The 14,662-nt window shown below is 38.2% G+C and overlaps 1 protein-coding gene across 5 annotated transcripts in view; it reads right to left on the reverse strand.

Annotated features, from left to right (window-relative positions):
* Positions 1-1,971: 1,971 nt before the first annotated feature.
* The window catches only part of SLC35A3 (solute carrier family 35 member A3), a 76,508-nt gene continuing 63,817 nt past the window's right edge, over positions 1,972-14,662 (reverse strand). For all 5 annotated transcript variants that reach the window (XM_008264828.5, XM_089300302.1, XM_002715839.6 and 2 more), the window contains one exon: positions 1,972-6,351. In XM_008264828.5, coding sequence (XP_008263050.1) covers positions 6,261-6,351 — 91 coding nt within the window. In that variant the 3' untranslated portion in view covers positions 1,972-6,260. The remainder of the gene's footprint in view (positions 6,352-14,662) is intronic.

The raw sequence follows: 14,662 nt of genomic DNA on the forward strand, positions 1-14,662 counted from the left end.
CAGAACTGGCATGAACTGGTGCCATGAACTGGCACCCATATGAGATACCAAATTGCAGGCAGTGGATTTACCTGCTACAACACTGTCAGCCCCCTGACAAAATTTTTTAAATGAAAAATGAATATATAAATTAAAAGTTTATTTAAATAAGAATTGTCACTGCTGTATCATCCTTGTCATTTCAGAGATGATCACTGAGTAGGAAGGAATTTGGCCTCTCTCAAAGCAAATTATGGCCTTATTCTTTGAGAGGTCCCAATAATAGAAATGTCTTTTTTTTTTTTTTTTTTTTTTTTTGACAGGCAGAGTGGGCAGTGAGAGAGAGAGACAGAGAGAAAGGTCTTCCTTTTTGCCGTTTGTTCACCCTCCAATGGCCGCGCGGCCGGCGCACTGTGGCCGGCGCACTGCGCTGATCCGATGGCAGGAGCCAGGTGCTTCTCCTCGTCTCCCATGGGGTGCAGGGCCCAAGCACTTGGGCCATCCTCCACTGCACTCCCTGGCCACAGCAGAGAGCTGGCCTGGAAGAGGGGCAACCGGGACAGAATCCGGCACCCCGACCGGGACTAGAACCTGGTGTGCCAGCGCCACAAGGTGGAGGATTAGCCTAGTGAGCCACATCACCGGCCAGGAATGTCTTTATTAAAGTCTTATTGTCTCCCTCAGATCACACTGAAAAAGTTTGTGCTAAAGAAAGGACCCATAATAAGCCCCAACAACCTGACATCAGTCAGATCTCCAGAGACAGGCCAAGACGTCAGCATGAGGACAACCACATGGGCAAGCAATCAATAAACCATACCAACTAATAAAGCTTCAGAAAAAATCTGAACACTAAGGTGTGGGTGAGTTTCCTTGATCGACAATATTCTGTGTATTGTCACACATGCTGGCCCTAGATAAAACCATCCATGTTTTCACGGGGGGAGGACACGGAAGTTCCTTAAGTTTGGATCCCTGCTAGACTCTGTCTATGTATATCTTCTTTTTGGTTGGTTCTAATTTTATCTCCTTTTCCTGTAATAAATATGACTGTGACTATAATAGTTTTCAATTCTTTTTAATAAATTATCAAACCTGAGAGTGGATTTGGGAAAACCTTGGGTTTGCAATCACCAAAACATTCTACTACAGAAGAAACGCAAATCTTCAGTAATTGAAGATAATTTATTTCTTCCTTGATATTTTATTTTCTGGAATATGCATGTAATCAGTCCTGCCTTGAAGGAATTTTTTTTTTTTTTTGGACAGGCAGAGTGGACAGTGAAAGAGAGACAGAGGGAAAGGTCTTTCTTTTCCGTTGGTTCACCCCTCAAATGGCCGCTACGGCTGGCGCACCGCGCTGATCTGAAGGCAGGAGCCAAGTGCTTCTCCTTGTCTCCCATGCAGTGCAGGACCCAAGGACTTGGGCCATCCTCCACTGCACTCCCTGGCCACAGCAGAGAGCTGACCTGGAAGAGGGGCAACCGGGACAGAATCCGGCGCCCCGACCAGGACTAGAACCCGGTGTGCTGGCGCTGCAGGCAGAGGGTTAGCCTACTGAGCCACGGCGCCAGCCGAATTATTTTTTTTTAAGAACAGTAAGAACAGTTTGATTACCAATACTGCTCACTATCTCTGGTGAAATGTAGCAATATCTGTAAAATTTAGAATGTAACATATATTTGCACAGCATTGGGATTTGAGTACTGTGATATATTTTCAAAAAGTTCTCTAATACAAAAAAATAACATTAGAGATTTTCAGTCAGCGCATTCCATGAGAAATTATCAAAAGTATTTTTCAAAATGCTGATATCCTTATTTCAGTGATCTTTCAAAAACAAGGCATTTTGTGTAAGGTTACTTCCTTAATAGAAATTAGAAAAATCTTGTATTTATCACATTTGATCTCTCTGCACTGAACATAGTCATAATAGAAGCAATTATAATCAAATCATTAAAATATAAACCAAATTATTATAATTACTTAACCTTGAGATTAGCAAAGAGATATTTTATTTAAAAACAACTTTTAGACCATTACCATCATACAGGTAGAGAAACTTTAACTGATTTAAATAAAATCCAGTCGTTCCTAAAAGCATAGGTGGTTTAAGAAAAGGAAGATCACATGTGATAAAGGTAACTGGAGAGGTAGGGAAAAGATCAATGATCATTTTTTTATATATAAAGACAGCAGACTATTCATGAGTTAAGTTCTAGACACAAGTAAATTTGGAAACAAGGAAAACATTTATATATTTTACAAAAATAATCTATTTCAATAAATCTATTAAATAGGTAATAATGGATACCAAAATGATGATAAATTTATCAATTAAAAATCCATTTAACAATCAGTTTACATATTCCTTTGAATTATGTCCATAAAAACCTATAAATATACAAATCACATTCCCAAACCCAAAAGTATTTTTCTAAAATGGACTAGACGTGGACAAATTCATGATCCAAATAATTTCTAAAATATTTTCAAAATCATAGTAAATTATATCTTGTAATAGTGAATGAAACAACAAAATGACAATTATATACAATTGTGTAAGTTTCAAAAAACTCAATGAGTGAGCAATGGTGCCATATTAATTAAATAAGGTACTGTCCACTAATATATATTTTATAAAATACCTATTTTGTTAGATAAAGGATTTGAAGAACAAATGTTGAAACAACAAAAAATTAAATTATAGTTATACTTAAAATATCTTAATTTTGTCCATATGTCTACAGTTGTAAATTACAGAAATATTCTCCAGAAAAGTCAGTTATTTGGTAAAGCAAGGCACACAGGACCAGATTTTGAAAAACATGCTTTTTCCTTGGTCCTATAACTACTTTAAATATCCTGGAGAGTCTTAAGATGACTTTCAATATATAATAAATAACTTTTTAATATTTTCTTATATAAAGCATACATCCATAATACTTAAATATTTAACAGTAAATGTGTAAATGAGTGATGCTAAACCCTGTTTTTCTTTTTTAAAAAAATTAATTCAGTTGAATGACTATGCAATGACATTTTAAAAGTCCAATAATTTGATGTTAGAGAATACAGCATGAAACTAAGTGTATGAAGCTCAACATCGGTTTCCTTTCAGATTCTGTTTTCTTAGACTTTAAATATCAAACTCTTTCATTCCATGAAATTCTGTGACATTCAACATAAAATGATGTAAACATTTAAATTTTATATCTCTAAACTACATATTTCAACTTAACAGAAGCTTATAACCTCTCTAAAATCAATTATAGAATAATTGATAACATCACTGTGTTACTGTATCTACTTTTCTTTCCAAATATTGTACCCTTAATTTTTAATAGAACTATCAATTGGCACTCTTCTCCCACAAATTAACACATCTTCACATTGAGCAAAGTCGTTGATAAATAACAAACTTAAAAGAATCAAGGAATTTAAATAATCAAGGAGACAACATTATACAAGGTTGATACAATAAGGCCTTTAAAAGTCATCAAAACATCAGGACATTATCTGTATACATGACATGATATAAAGGTCTACATTCTCAAATATTTCTTTATGAATTAAAAATTAAAAACTACATAGCCCAATCTCTAATAATAAACATTTCAAACCTACTAGAAAAGCACAATATAAATTATGCTTTCTAATAAAGTTTTGCTTTGAAAATATACTTCAGACTATTTGGTTTTTGCCCATATCCACAATTCAATTACATTATTATAATCTTTGTGGAGAATCTTGAAAATCGTGTTATTCTAGATGCCTGAAAATGTATTATTACTGTAACTAACATGTTTAATATCCAATAGTTTACTTGAATAATTTTTGAAGTGTTAAAATAGAAGCAAATTAAACCTGAATTAACAACTGCAAGTGTACACTTGATGTAAAACATAAGTACACAAAAAATTTCAATATAAGCTGAACATATTCAGTCCTAAATTCTATGAATTTACAAATTTAGATTTCACTTAGTAACAGGTAATAGGGTATATGTCTATTATCATACATATTATCATGGCCTCAAATCATCATGCTGAAAGAATGAAAAAGTTATTTTAAAAATATCCTGGAAGGCAGTAACTGAAAATCTTGTTTGACATTCAAAAATATGCTTACCATTTTGTTAATACTAGCAAATTACTTGTAAATATTTTGAAATATTAAGCACTTTTAAAGTTTGGATGGAATTGATTATGTCTGTAACCTGTAGCGACTACTGGCATTTACAAAGTATTGCTGCCAGTCCAACCAAGCAGGAGAACATGACAGTTCCTAACATAGTACTTTTGAGCCAAATTCTAGTTAACAAAAGCAACTAGAACTATATAAAAATATTTATTTTATTATAGCTTTTACATCTATTAAAACAGATTTTTAAACATATATACAGCATGAATGAAAAAATAAACTAAAATACTTCATATACTCAACAGGTAATTCTGTCTACAGTCAATAATTAAATTAAACCCATATTCCAATTTCAGAAAGCATTTTTGCTCACCAATTTATTGATTTATATTCTCTCCCCTTGTGTAAATTTATTAAATAACTCACGTTATTTGCATCCTCAACTCCAGTGTTAAAAAGAAAAAAAAATCCACTATTTTAAAGCAAAATGGTGGCACCTTCCCAGCAGCTCTTGTGGGGACACAGAAAGGAAACTCAGGAGTCAGGTACCTCTCCCAGTCATGTATTCAGAGTATTACCGGGGTCAAATGGTTCTATCAGAGGTCTAAAACTTCTGAGCAGCTTTAGATTTAAAGTCATAGAGTCATGTAAAATAATCTAATACAGCAATTGGAAATGTTTCTAAGAAAAGTCATTATGGTCTATGTCTACTGACATGTGTACTACTATTCATTTGGTTGCTTTATCAACAATTGTAGATTAAAGAGAGTTTTGACAGAGCAATGAATAAGATATTCTTGTAGGCCGGTGCCGTGGCTCAATAGGCTAATCCTCTGCCTTGCGGCGCCGGCACACCGGGTTCTAGTCCTGGTCAGGGCGCCGGATTCTGTCCCGGTTGCCCCTCTTCCAGGTCAGCTCTCTGCTATGGCCCGGGAGTGCAGTGGTGGATGGCCCAAGTCCTTGGGCCCTGCACTCCATGGGAGACCAGGAGAAGCACCTGGCTCCTGCCTTCGGATCAGCACGGTGCGCCGACTGCAGTGCGCTGGCCACAGCGGCCATTGGAGGGTGAACGAACGGCAAAAAGGAAGACCTTTCTCTCTGTCTCTCTCTCTCACTGTCCACTCTGCCTGTCAAAAATAAAAAAAAAAAAGAAAACTAAATAAAAAAAAGATATTCTTGTAAAAACTTTCTATTGGTATACAGTATATGCTTGATAATTCAAAATTCTCCAAATGGAGATATTAGACAATAAGTTTACGTTAAATTATTAAATGAATATTTAATCCCTTTAAATTAAAACTTTAATAGCAATTAATACAAATGAATTGAATTTAAACCAATATTAAGGATTCACCTGACTTACAGAAAAGAAATGGAAGAAGGGGAAACTCCATTAGCATAAAAGTCAATGGTTACTACCACAACAGCAACCAGATTACTTTCAGCTGTCTCTAAGTACTAAATGGTCTAAAGATGTATATATGGAGAAACAGATATATTTCTATGCTAAATATGAATTTGATTCTCTAACAAATCAGACCTAGAATGTGACTTAATCAATTCTTATGTAGTTCAACAAGTAACATTTAGTAATCCTTGTTTAGTAACATTTTGTATAAATATAAAAATCTCAGATATGTGAAATATTTTCTTCAAATCAGACTTCCATTTTTTCACAGCATTATAGGTAATTAGAATTTTCAAACTTTAAATATTCCATGTGATTTTATAGATCTGTACAGAAACAATAAGATTAAAAAATTTAGTAAGATTAAATAGAGTTTGTAAAAATTGATTTAGGACATTTGTGTGCTCTTGCAAAGAGTGCATAGGACATTTCTGCAGCAATCAAAAAGGTAAAATCTTTCTAAACTCAGATTTCAAGTTTCCTCCCATATTTCTTTTCATTTTAATCCCTGGAATAACTTTCAAGTTTTGATTTCTAGATGTAATAGATTTTGTTACATATACAGTACACACATTTTATCTTTAAACCTGTGTATTCTCAAACCATTTTAAAAAATCTGATCAGATTTAGCATGATGATATCTTCAGAATCTGTAGAAGTCCTCCGTGCAAGATTAATGTCGAGATTTCTAGTGCACCATCTTGAAAAACCAGTTAAAGACAGTTTTTGGCTATGCTTTAGTGAGATTTCCTGCAGGCTTGGGATCATAACCATATAAGAAAGTAGCTGTTATTACAAGGATGGCTCCAAGGAAAAAGACACTATATTAGATGAAGGAAAAATGAAAAAGATAAAGTCAGATTAAAAGCATAACAATTGCTTCTATTTCTTTACTATAAAAACAAGTATAATTTGGTGAAACAATGATCCAGTTCAAATGGCTAACAAATATTGCTTACTACACTATAGGTATTCAGCTAAGTACTTTACATATATTATCTCATTTAGTTCTCACAACAACCCTATGAAGAAGTGCTAGTATTACCTTCATTTTTTTCATAATGAGGAAACAGGTTTAAATAGTTTAAGTAACTGCCTAAAGTTGACAGGATTCAAATTCAGGTATGTCTGACCTTAGAGTCTGTACTTTCACCCACTGTACTACATTTAGTGTGTCCCAAGACAAAAATGTGTTAAATGTTATATTTCACTTTAATATGCATTTTGCACACAATATATTCAATAATAAAAGGACTCTCTTTACATATTTGAAAATATAAAAGGAAAACTACATCCTTCCATTATCGAATCAAGGTAAACTTTAATTTTAAATCCAAAGTAAAAAGTAAAATTCAAGACTAATTTTTATAGGCTGCTTTACAAAAAGAAATCATATTAAATGCAGGGAGTTCTCTGTTTCCTCTTATTCTATTTATAGATAGAATCTACCTTACTATAAAACTGAAAATGAACATAAACTGGGCATAAATTAGATTATTAACCTTAGTTATTTTTAAGCTTTTTTTTTAAAGATTTATTTATTTATTTATTTGGAAGTCAGAGTTACAGAGAGAGGAGAGGTGGGGCGGGGGGGAGACAGAGAGTGAGACAGAGAGACAGAGAGGTCTTTCATCCGCTGGTTTGATTCCTAATTGGCTGCAACAGCTGGAAATGTGCCAATCCAAAGCCAGGAGCCTGGAGCTTCTTCCAGGTCTCCCACATGACTTGGGCCATCTTCTACTGCTTTCCCAGGTCAAAGCAGAGAGCTGTATCGGAAGTAGAGTAGCCGGGACTCAAACCAGCGTCCATATGGGATGGTGGCACTGCAGGTGGCAGCTTTACCTGCTGCACCACAGAGCCAGCCCCACTAACCTTAATTTTTAATGTGTACATTTTGAAAAATGTTGTTATAGAGACACGAATTAGTCTTGACTTTAAAGTTTCTATTAGGAGCTGGGTGTTATGGTGGAGCACGTTAAGGCACCTCTGGTGATGCTGGCATCCCGTATCAGAGCACTCAGTATCCAGCTACTCTGCTTGTGATCCAGATCCCTGCTAATGCACCTGGGAGAGCAGCAGAAGATACCTCAAGGGCTCAGGCCCCTGCCAGCCTTGTGGGAGACCCAGATAGAGTTCTGGGCTCCCAACTTCGGCCAACTGCAACCATTTGGGGAGCCTAGTTTATGGAAAATCTCTCTCCCTCCCTGTCTCTTTCTCTGATGCTCCCTATTAAATCAATCAATAAACAAATCTTCCTATTAACAAAACAAAATCATCCTCATTTAAAAAAATGTTCTGTAGGGGCCAGTGTTGTGGTGCAGCAGGTTAACACCCTGGCCTGAAGTGCCGGCATCCCATATGGGCGCTGGTTCTAGTCCCAGCTGCTCCTCTTCCGATCCAGCTCTCTGCTATGGCCTGGAAAAGCAGAAGATGGCCCAAGTCCTTGGGCTCCTGCACCCGTGTGGGAGACCTGGAAGAAGCTCCTGGCTCCTGGCTTCAGATTGACACAGCTCTGGCCATTGCAGCCAACTGGGGAGTGAACCATCGGATGGAAGACCGACCCCTCCCTCCCTCTCTCTCTCTCTCTCTCTCTCTCTCTCTCTCCCCCACTTTCCCTCTCCCTCTCTCTTTCTCCACCTATCCTCTCTCTCTGTGTAACTCTGACTTTCAAATAAATAAATACTTTTTTTTTTTTTAAAAAAAGAATGTTCTGTAAAGAAAAGAGATCATTAATCCTCACCATGAGATCAAATGCCTTTCATGATCTGGTCTCTACAATCATATACTCCCTATTTCACTCCACACTAATCTATAATTCAGCCACTCAACTCAACAAACATATTGTGCTCTTTCATGACAGTGTCTTCATAGATCTATCCTCTCAGTCTGTAATTTCCTTTGTCCCAAAGAAATCTTTCCTAACAATTCAAGTTTAATCTCTCAAAGACTCTAGCCCTGTAGACGGTTATGCTATTAGAAGACTATTATTAACAAAAATTTTTTTCTCAGAGATTTATTTGAAAGTTAGAGGGACAAAGAGAGGGAGAGACAGAGAGAAAAGAGGATCTTCTATCCATTTTATTCCCCAAATGGCAGCAACAGCCAGGACTGGGCTATGCCAAAGCCAGGAGCTTGAAATTCTTTCCTGGTCTCCCATGTAGATGGCAGTGACCCAAGTACTTGGGTCATCTTCTGCTGCTTTCCCAGGCACATGAGCAGGGAGCTGGATTGGAAGTGGAACAGCCAGGACACAAATCTGGGTCAGAAGCAGAGTAGCCAGGACTCAAACTGGCACCCTGACATGGGATGCCTGCATTGTAAACAGTGGCTTAAACCACTGTGTCACAATGCGAATCCCTAAACAACTCATTATTTATCTGTCTGTTCCACTGCTCAACAAAGTGCTCTTTGTTTATTGTTGTACTTGGTGCAAATGGGTAACTTTTCCAAAGACTTAGATTCAGTTATGTATATAAAATTAAAATAACAGGACTGGTGTTGTGCTACAGCAGGGTAAAATGCTGCCTACAACACTAGATATGACACTGGATCCCAGTCCAGTCCTGGTTGCTCAGCTTCCAATCCAGCTCCCTGCTAACGTGCCTGAAAAAGAACCAGAAGATGACCTGAGCACTTAGACCTCTGCCACCCATGTAGGACACCTGGATGGAGTTTCTGGCTCCTGGTTTCATCCTGGCCCAGCCCTGACCATCACAATCATTCGAGAAGTGAACCAACAAGTAGAAGTCATCTTTCTCTATGTCTCTCCCTCTTTGTTACTCTGCCTTTCTTTCTTTCTTTCTTTTTTTTTTTTTTTTTTTTGACAGGCAGAGTGGACAGTGAGAGAGAGAGAGAGACAGAGAGAAAGGTCTTCCTTTACTGTTGGTTCACCCTCCAATGGCCGCTGCAGTGGCGAACTGTGGCCGGCACACCACGCTGATCCGAAGCCAGGAGCCAGGTGCTTCTCCAGGTCTCCCATGCGGGTGCAGGGCCCAAGCACTTGGGCCATCTTCCACTGCACTCCTGGGCCACAGCAGAAAGCTGGACAGGAAGAGGAGTGACCAGGACAGAATCTGGTGCCCTGACCGGGACTAGAACCTGGGGTGCCGGCGCTGCAGGTGGAGGATTAGCCTATTGAGCCGCGGCACCAGCCACTCTGCCTTTCAAATAAAAATAAATCTTTCAAAAAATTATTAAGATAACATAAAACTTTCTATAATATATCTTGAAGAAATTACAGCATAAATATTATATAATTATTTAGGCTTTGGATAAACTTTCTGGATAATTTTTTCAGCAATCAATATGAACTTTTCTTGGCTTTCCAAAACTCTAGAACTGTGTAGACTGAAAATCTAAGCTCAAGTAAGCTGTCTGACTCAACTTTCTACCCATTGCAGCAATCTCTTCTGTGATACGTCTAACAGGATCTACTTGAATATCTAATAATGTCAGCAAATGCCTGATTCTCAAGCCAGAACTTCTTAGATGGCTTTGAATGGAATATTTTTGTTAGGGGGGAAAAAAAGCTGTCACAATTTAATGATTATTTTAAGAATTTGAGCTAACAATATTATATTTCCATTGATACATTGATCATACTGCTATAAATTATTTATTCACATGTCTGTCTCTTCCTGACAGACTGTATGTACATTTTTGTGTTTGTTTTTGTTATAAAAAGCAAACCTGGGGCCCAGCGCTGTGATACAGCAGGTTAATGCCCTGGCCTGAAGCACTGGCATCCCATATGGGCACTGGTTCGAGTTCTGGCTGCTCCACTTCCAATCCAGCTCTCTGCTATGGCCTAGGAAAGCAGTGAAAGATGGCCCAAGTCCTTGGGCCCCTGCACTCGCATGAGAGACCTGGAAGAAGCTCCTGGCTCCTGGCTCCGGATCGGCACAGCTCCGGTCCTTGTGGCCAACAGGGGAGTAAACCAGTGAACGGAAGATATCTCTCTCTCTCTCTCTCTCTCTCTCTGCCTCTCCTTCTTTCTGTGTATAACTCTTTCAAATAAATAAAAAAATTAAAAAAATAAAGTATATCCTAGTAATGTACACATTCTAAACATTTGTAAATAACATTAAATCATATAATGAACAAGAAATAAAGCATCCTTATGATAAAAGCGCTGCTAGGTTAGTCTAAGTGATTCATTTCAACATGAAGCTGAAAAAAGAAATACTTTCAAATTTTTGTCTCTGAAAAGTACAGATTTCAACAGAAATTCCTATCTGTTGTCCAAGTTTTAGTGAAGGATGAAAAGCATAAATTTTGATATAGAAATACTATATTTTTCTTTTTTTTTTAAATATTTATTTATTTATTTATTTGACAGGTAGAGTTACAGACAGAGAGAAAGGTCTTTCTTCCGTTGGTTCACCCCCAAAATGGCTGCCAGGGCTGGCGCACTGCGCCAATCCAAAAGCAGGAGCCCAAGCACGTGGGCCATCCTCCACTGCCCTCCTGGGCCACAGCAGAGAGCCGGACTGGAAGAGGAGCAACCAGGACTAGAACCCGGTGCTCATATGGGATGCCGGCGCCACAGGAGGAGGATCAGCCAAGTGAGCCACGGCGTTGGGCCCTGAAAAACTATATTTTTCTACTGCCAAATTTTATCCGTGATCTTACCTCACTTCCCTCAATAATTGAATTTTCATAGTTTTAAAAATTTTAAATCTTGAACATTCACTTAATAAACATACTGAGTAGCTATTATGTGCTAAGATCCAGCCCTGCTTATTTATCAGATGGTGATAAGTCTTGTGAAAAAAGAAGACAGCACAGAAGTGGACGTTCTTTCATTTGGGAAGTCTGTTGATAAAGTGGCATTTGAGCTGAGATCTCAGGGATTCATGCCATATGAATATGTAAGGGGTCAGTATTCAAGGAAGATGGAAAGACAATCAGAGCCCATAGCAAAGAGGCTACTGTTGAGCAAAGAGGAGAGAAGAGGAGGGAAGGGGAGGGAAGGGAAGATGAAGGGAGGGGAGGGAAGGCGAGGGGCCGGAGGTAGGTAAAAGGGGAAAGGGAAAAGGAAAGGAAGTATCAGGTAACTACAGAAGAGTAGCTGAGGGGCAAATTAGCCAGGCCATTAACCAATGACAACTTTTGTTGTCACTGTTGGTAGGCTTCTGAGCATAGCATTCAAAGTATCTGATTTATACTGAAAAAGAATAATTCTGGTTGCTAAATACAGAAGACTGCAGATGCAGGGCAAAAGAGGAGGGAAAGAGACAAATTAGGAAACTACTAATCCAGGTGAGAATGAGAGTGGTATAGACCAGGACAATAACAGGGAAGGCTGTAAGAAATGGTGATTCTGGAGGTATAAAAATAAGAGTTGACATGAATTATTTCTGGATTAGAATGATGTGAGAAAGATAAGGAGAAGTTAATGAGTTTCACTCAGAAAATACAGAGTCAGATTGGATTAAGACAGTGGAGTAGGGAGTGAGCTTGCTGATCTAGTCTAGAAGAAGACGGTTTGAAAAATATGGAGAGTGCAGTCTCAGGGAAGAGTTAGGGAGAAAATAGCAGAGGAAATCCTATGCAAACTGGAGGGACACAGCAGACCTACATGGAGGGCAAGGACACGCACAACTCAGGACCCCAGCAGCCCAGAGCATCCACACCAGCACTAGAGAGTAAGGTGAGACCAGACTGCAGAAGCCCAAGCTACTGGCGATGAAGCTGCAGGAAGAGCCTAGAGGGAATCCGGCTTGGAGCCCCATGGGAGATAGTGTACCTGCCAAATTAGAGGAGAAAAAACAAAGGGGGGCCACATTTGGACATACATAACAGCTGCACCAGCTAATGTCTGTACCCAGCAATCAGCCCAAAGGAGACTCCTGAGTCTGGTGGGGAGAACAGACAAGGGGCTGGGTGCTTGTGACTGTGGGAGGCTTGTGTGCTGGGAATGTGAAAAACCTGAGGTTGTGTGGGAGGGCTCACGGTGTGGCTGGGACTTTGGGCAGTTACTGTGGAAGGCTCTACACAATCAGGGCTCCCTGGTTACCTGGTGAGAGACATTGCTGAGGAATCTGAGCTTATACTGAGGACCATACAGATCCTTTGTATGGTCCTTGTGGCAATGCAGACAAATATTATACCCACTGGGGCTAGTGCCCAGGCACTAATTTCCTTTGAGGATAGGAGCTCAGCTGAGTCTATGCCAACAGACAAGAACAAACCTCCCCTCTGATAGGGAAAAAAAAAAAAAAAAAAAAAAAAAGAGGAGGCGATTTACCATGCCAAACCAGAGTGCGTCACCTCAGAGGAGCTCAGCTGAGCAGAATAAACCTCCCTTCTGATTTAAGAAAAAAAAGGGGAGATATAGCATGCCAAACCTCTGTGTGTCACCTTAGACACACCCTTTACCCTAGAGAATTGAAGAGAGCTCCCTGGCCCCACCCACCACAAGCTTCTAGATATTCACTGAAAGCAGACACTCCACTTATCTACAGAGGAATAGTAAAAAGATAAAAGCCACCACAGTAAAAACAAACAAACAAAAAAACAAAGAAGAAACCAAGAGTATCTTAACAAATGCACGAATTCAAGAAAAAAGAATAAAGAAGGCAACATGATGCCCCCAAAAGAACACAACACTTCAACACTAAAAAGTGAAGATGATGAGATTGAAGAAATGCCAGAAATGGATTTTAAAAAACTGATTACACAGAAGAAATCAGAAGCAAATGTATGATCTACTGAAATTTGTATATGACTTGAAAGAAAATTTCTCCCACTAAATTGAGATCTTAAAGAGAAATCAAAATGAAATGAAGAATTCAATAGAACAAATAAAAAATGCAGTGGAAAGCCTTAACAAAAGAATCAGGGACGCAGAAAAAAGAATATCTGACTTAGAAGACAAAGCACAGGAAATTATATAGTCAAATCAAAAACAAGAAGAGGAAATTAGAAAACTAAAAAACACTATTGGGAATCTACAGGATACTATCAAATGACCCAACATATGGGTTCTAGGAGTTCCTGAAGGTGTGGAAAGAGAGAAAGGATTAGAAGGCTATTTATTGAAATAATAATAGAAAACTTCCCTAATTTTTAGAAAGAAAGGGACGTCAAGTACAGGATGTACATAGAACTCCTAATAGACATGACCAGAAAAGATCTTTACCATGACTCACTGTAATCAAACTCAACACAGTAAAACATAAAGAAAAGATTCTAAAATGTGTCTGAGAGAAACGCCAGATAACTTTCAGAGGACTTCTAATTAGAATCACAGTGAACTTCTCTTCAGAAACCTTGCAGGCTAGGAGAGAATGGCGAGATATAATCTAAGTTTACAGATTATAAGCCCAGAATACTATAAATTGCAAAGCTCTCATTTATGAATGAAGGTGAAATAAAGACCTTCCATAACAAAGAGAAATTGAAAGAATTTGTCACCACTTGTCCAGCCCTATACAGAAACACAGAAACATGGTCATCACTATGACAAAAGGTAAAGGAAGAGAATCTCTCAGTAAAAGTTCAAAGGAAATTCAAAGTAAAAAATAGGAATATTTTTGGGAAAATGGCAGGGCAAAGTTGTTACTTATCAATAGACACCTTCAATGTAAATAGCCTCAACTCTCCAGTTAAAAGACACAGACTGGCTGAATGGATTAAAAATCAAACCCATCTATTTGCTGCCTCCAAGAAACACATCTCATCAACAAAGATGCATGCAGACTGAAAGTGAAAGAATAGAAAGAGATATTCCATGCCAACAGAAACCAAAAATGAGCTAGGGTAGCCATCTTAATATCAGACAAAATAGACTTTAACACAAGAACTGTTCAGAGAGACAAAGAAGGGCACTATGTAATGATTAAGGGATCAATTCAACAGGAAGATGTAACTATTATAAACGTATATGCACCTAATTACAGGGTACCTGGCTATTTAAAAGAAATGTTAAGCGATCTAAAGGGAGACATAGACTCCAATACAATAGTAATGGGGGTCTTCAATACCCTACTTTCAGCAAAGGACAGATCAAACAGAAAGAAAATCATCAAGGAAACAGCAGATTTAATCGACACTATAGACCAAACAGACTTAACGGATATCTACAGAACTTTTCATTCTACAGTTGCAGAACACACATTCTTCTTACCA

The sequence above is a fragment of the Oryctolagus cuniculus genome, chromosome 7 (genome assembly GCF_051225735.1).
Source record: "Oryctolagus cuniculus isolate XC-2025 breed Fujian yellow rabbit chromosome 7, ASM5122573v1, whole genome shotgun sequence".
Lineage (NCBI taxonomy): Eukaryota > Metazoa > Chordata > Mammalia > Lagomorpha > Leporidae > Oryctolagus > Oryctolagus cuniculus.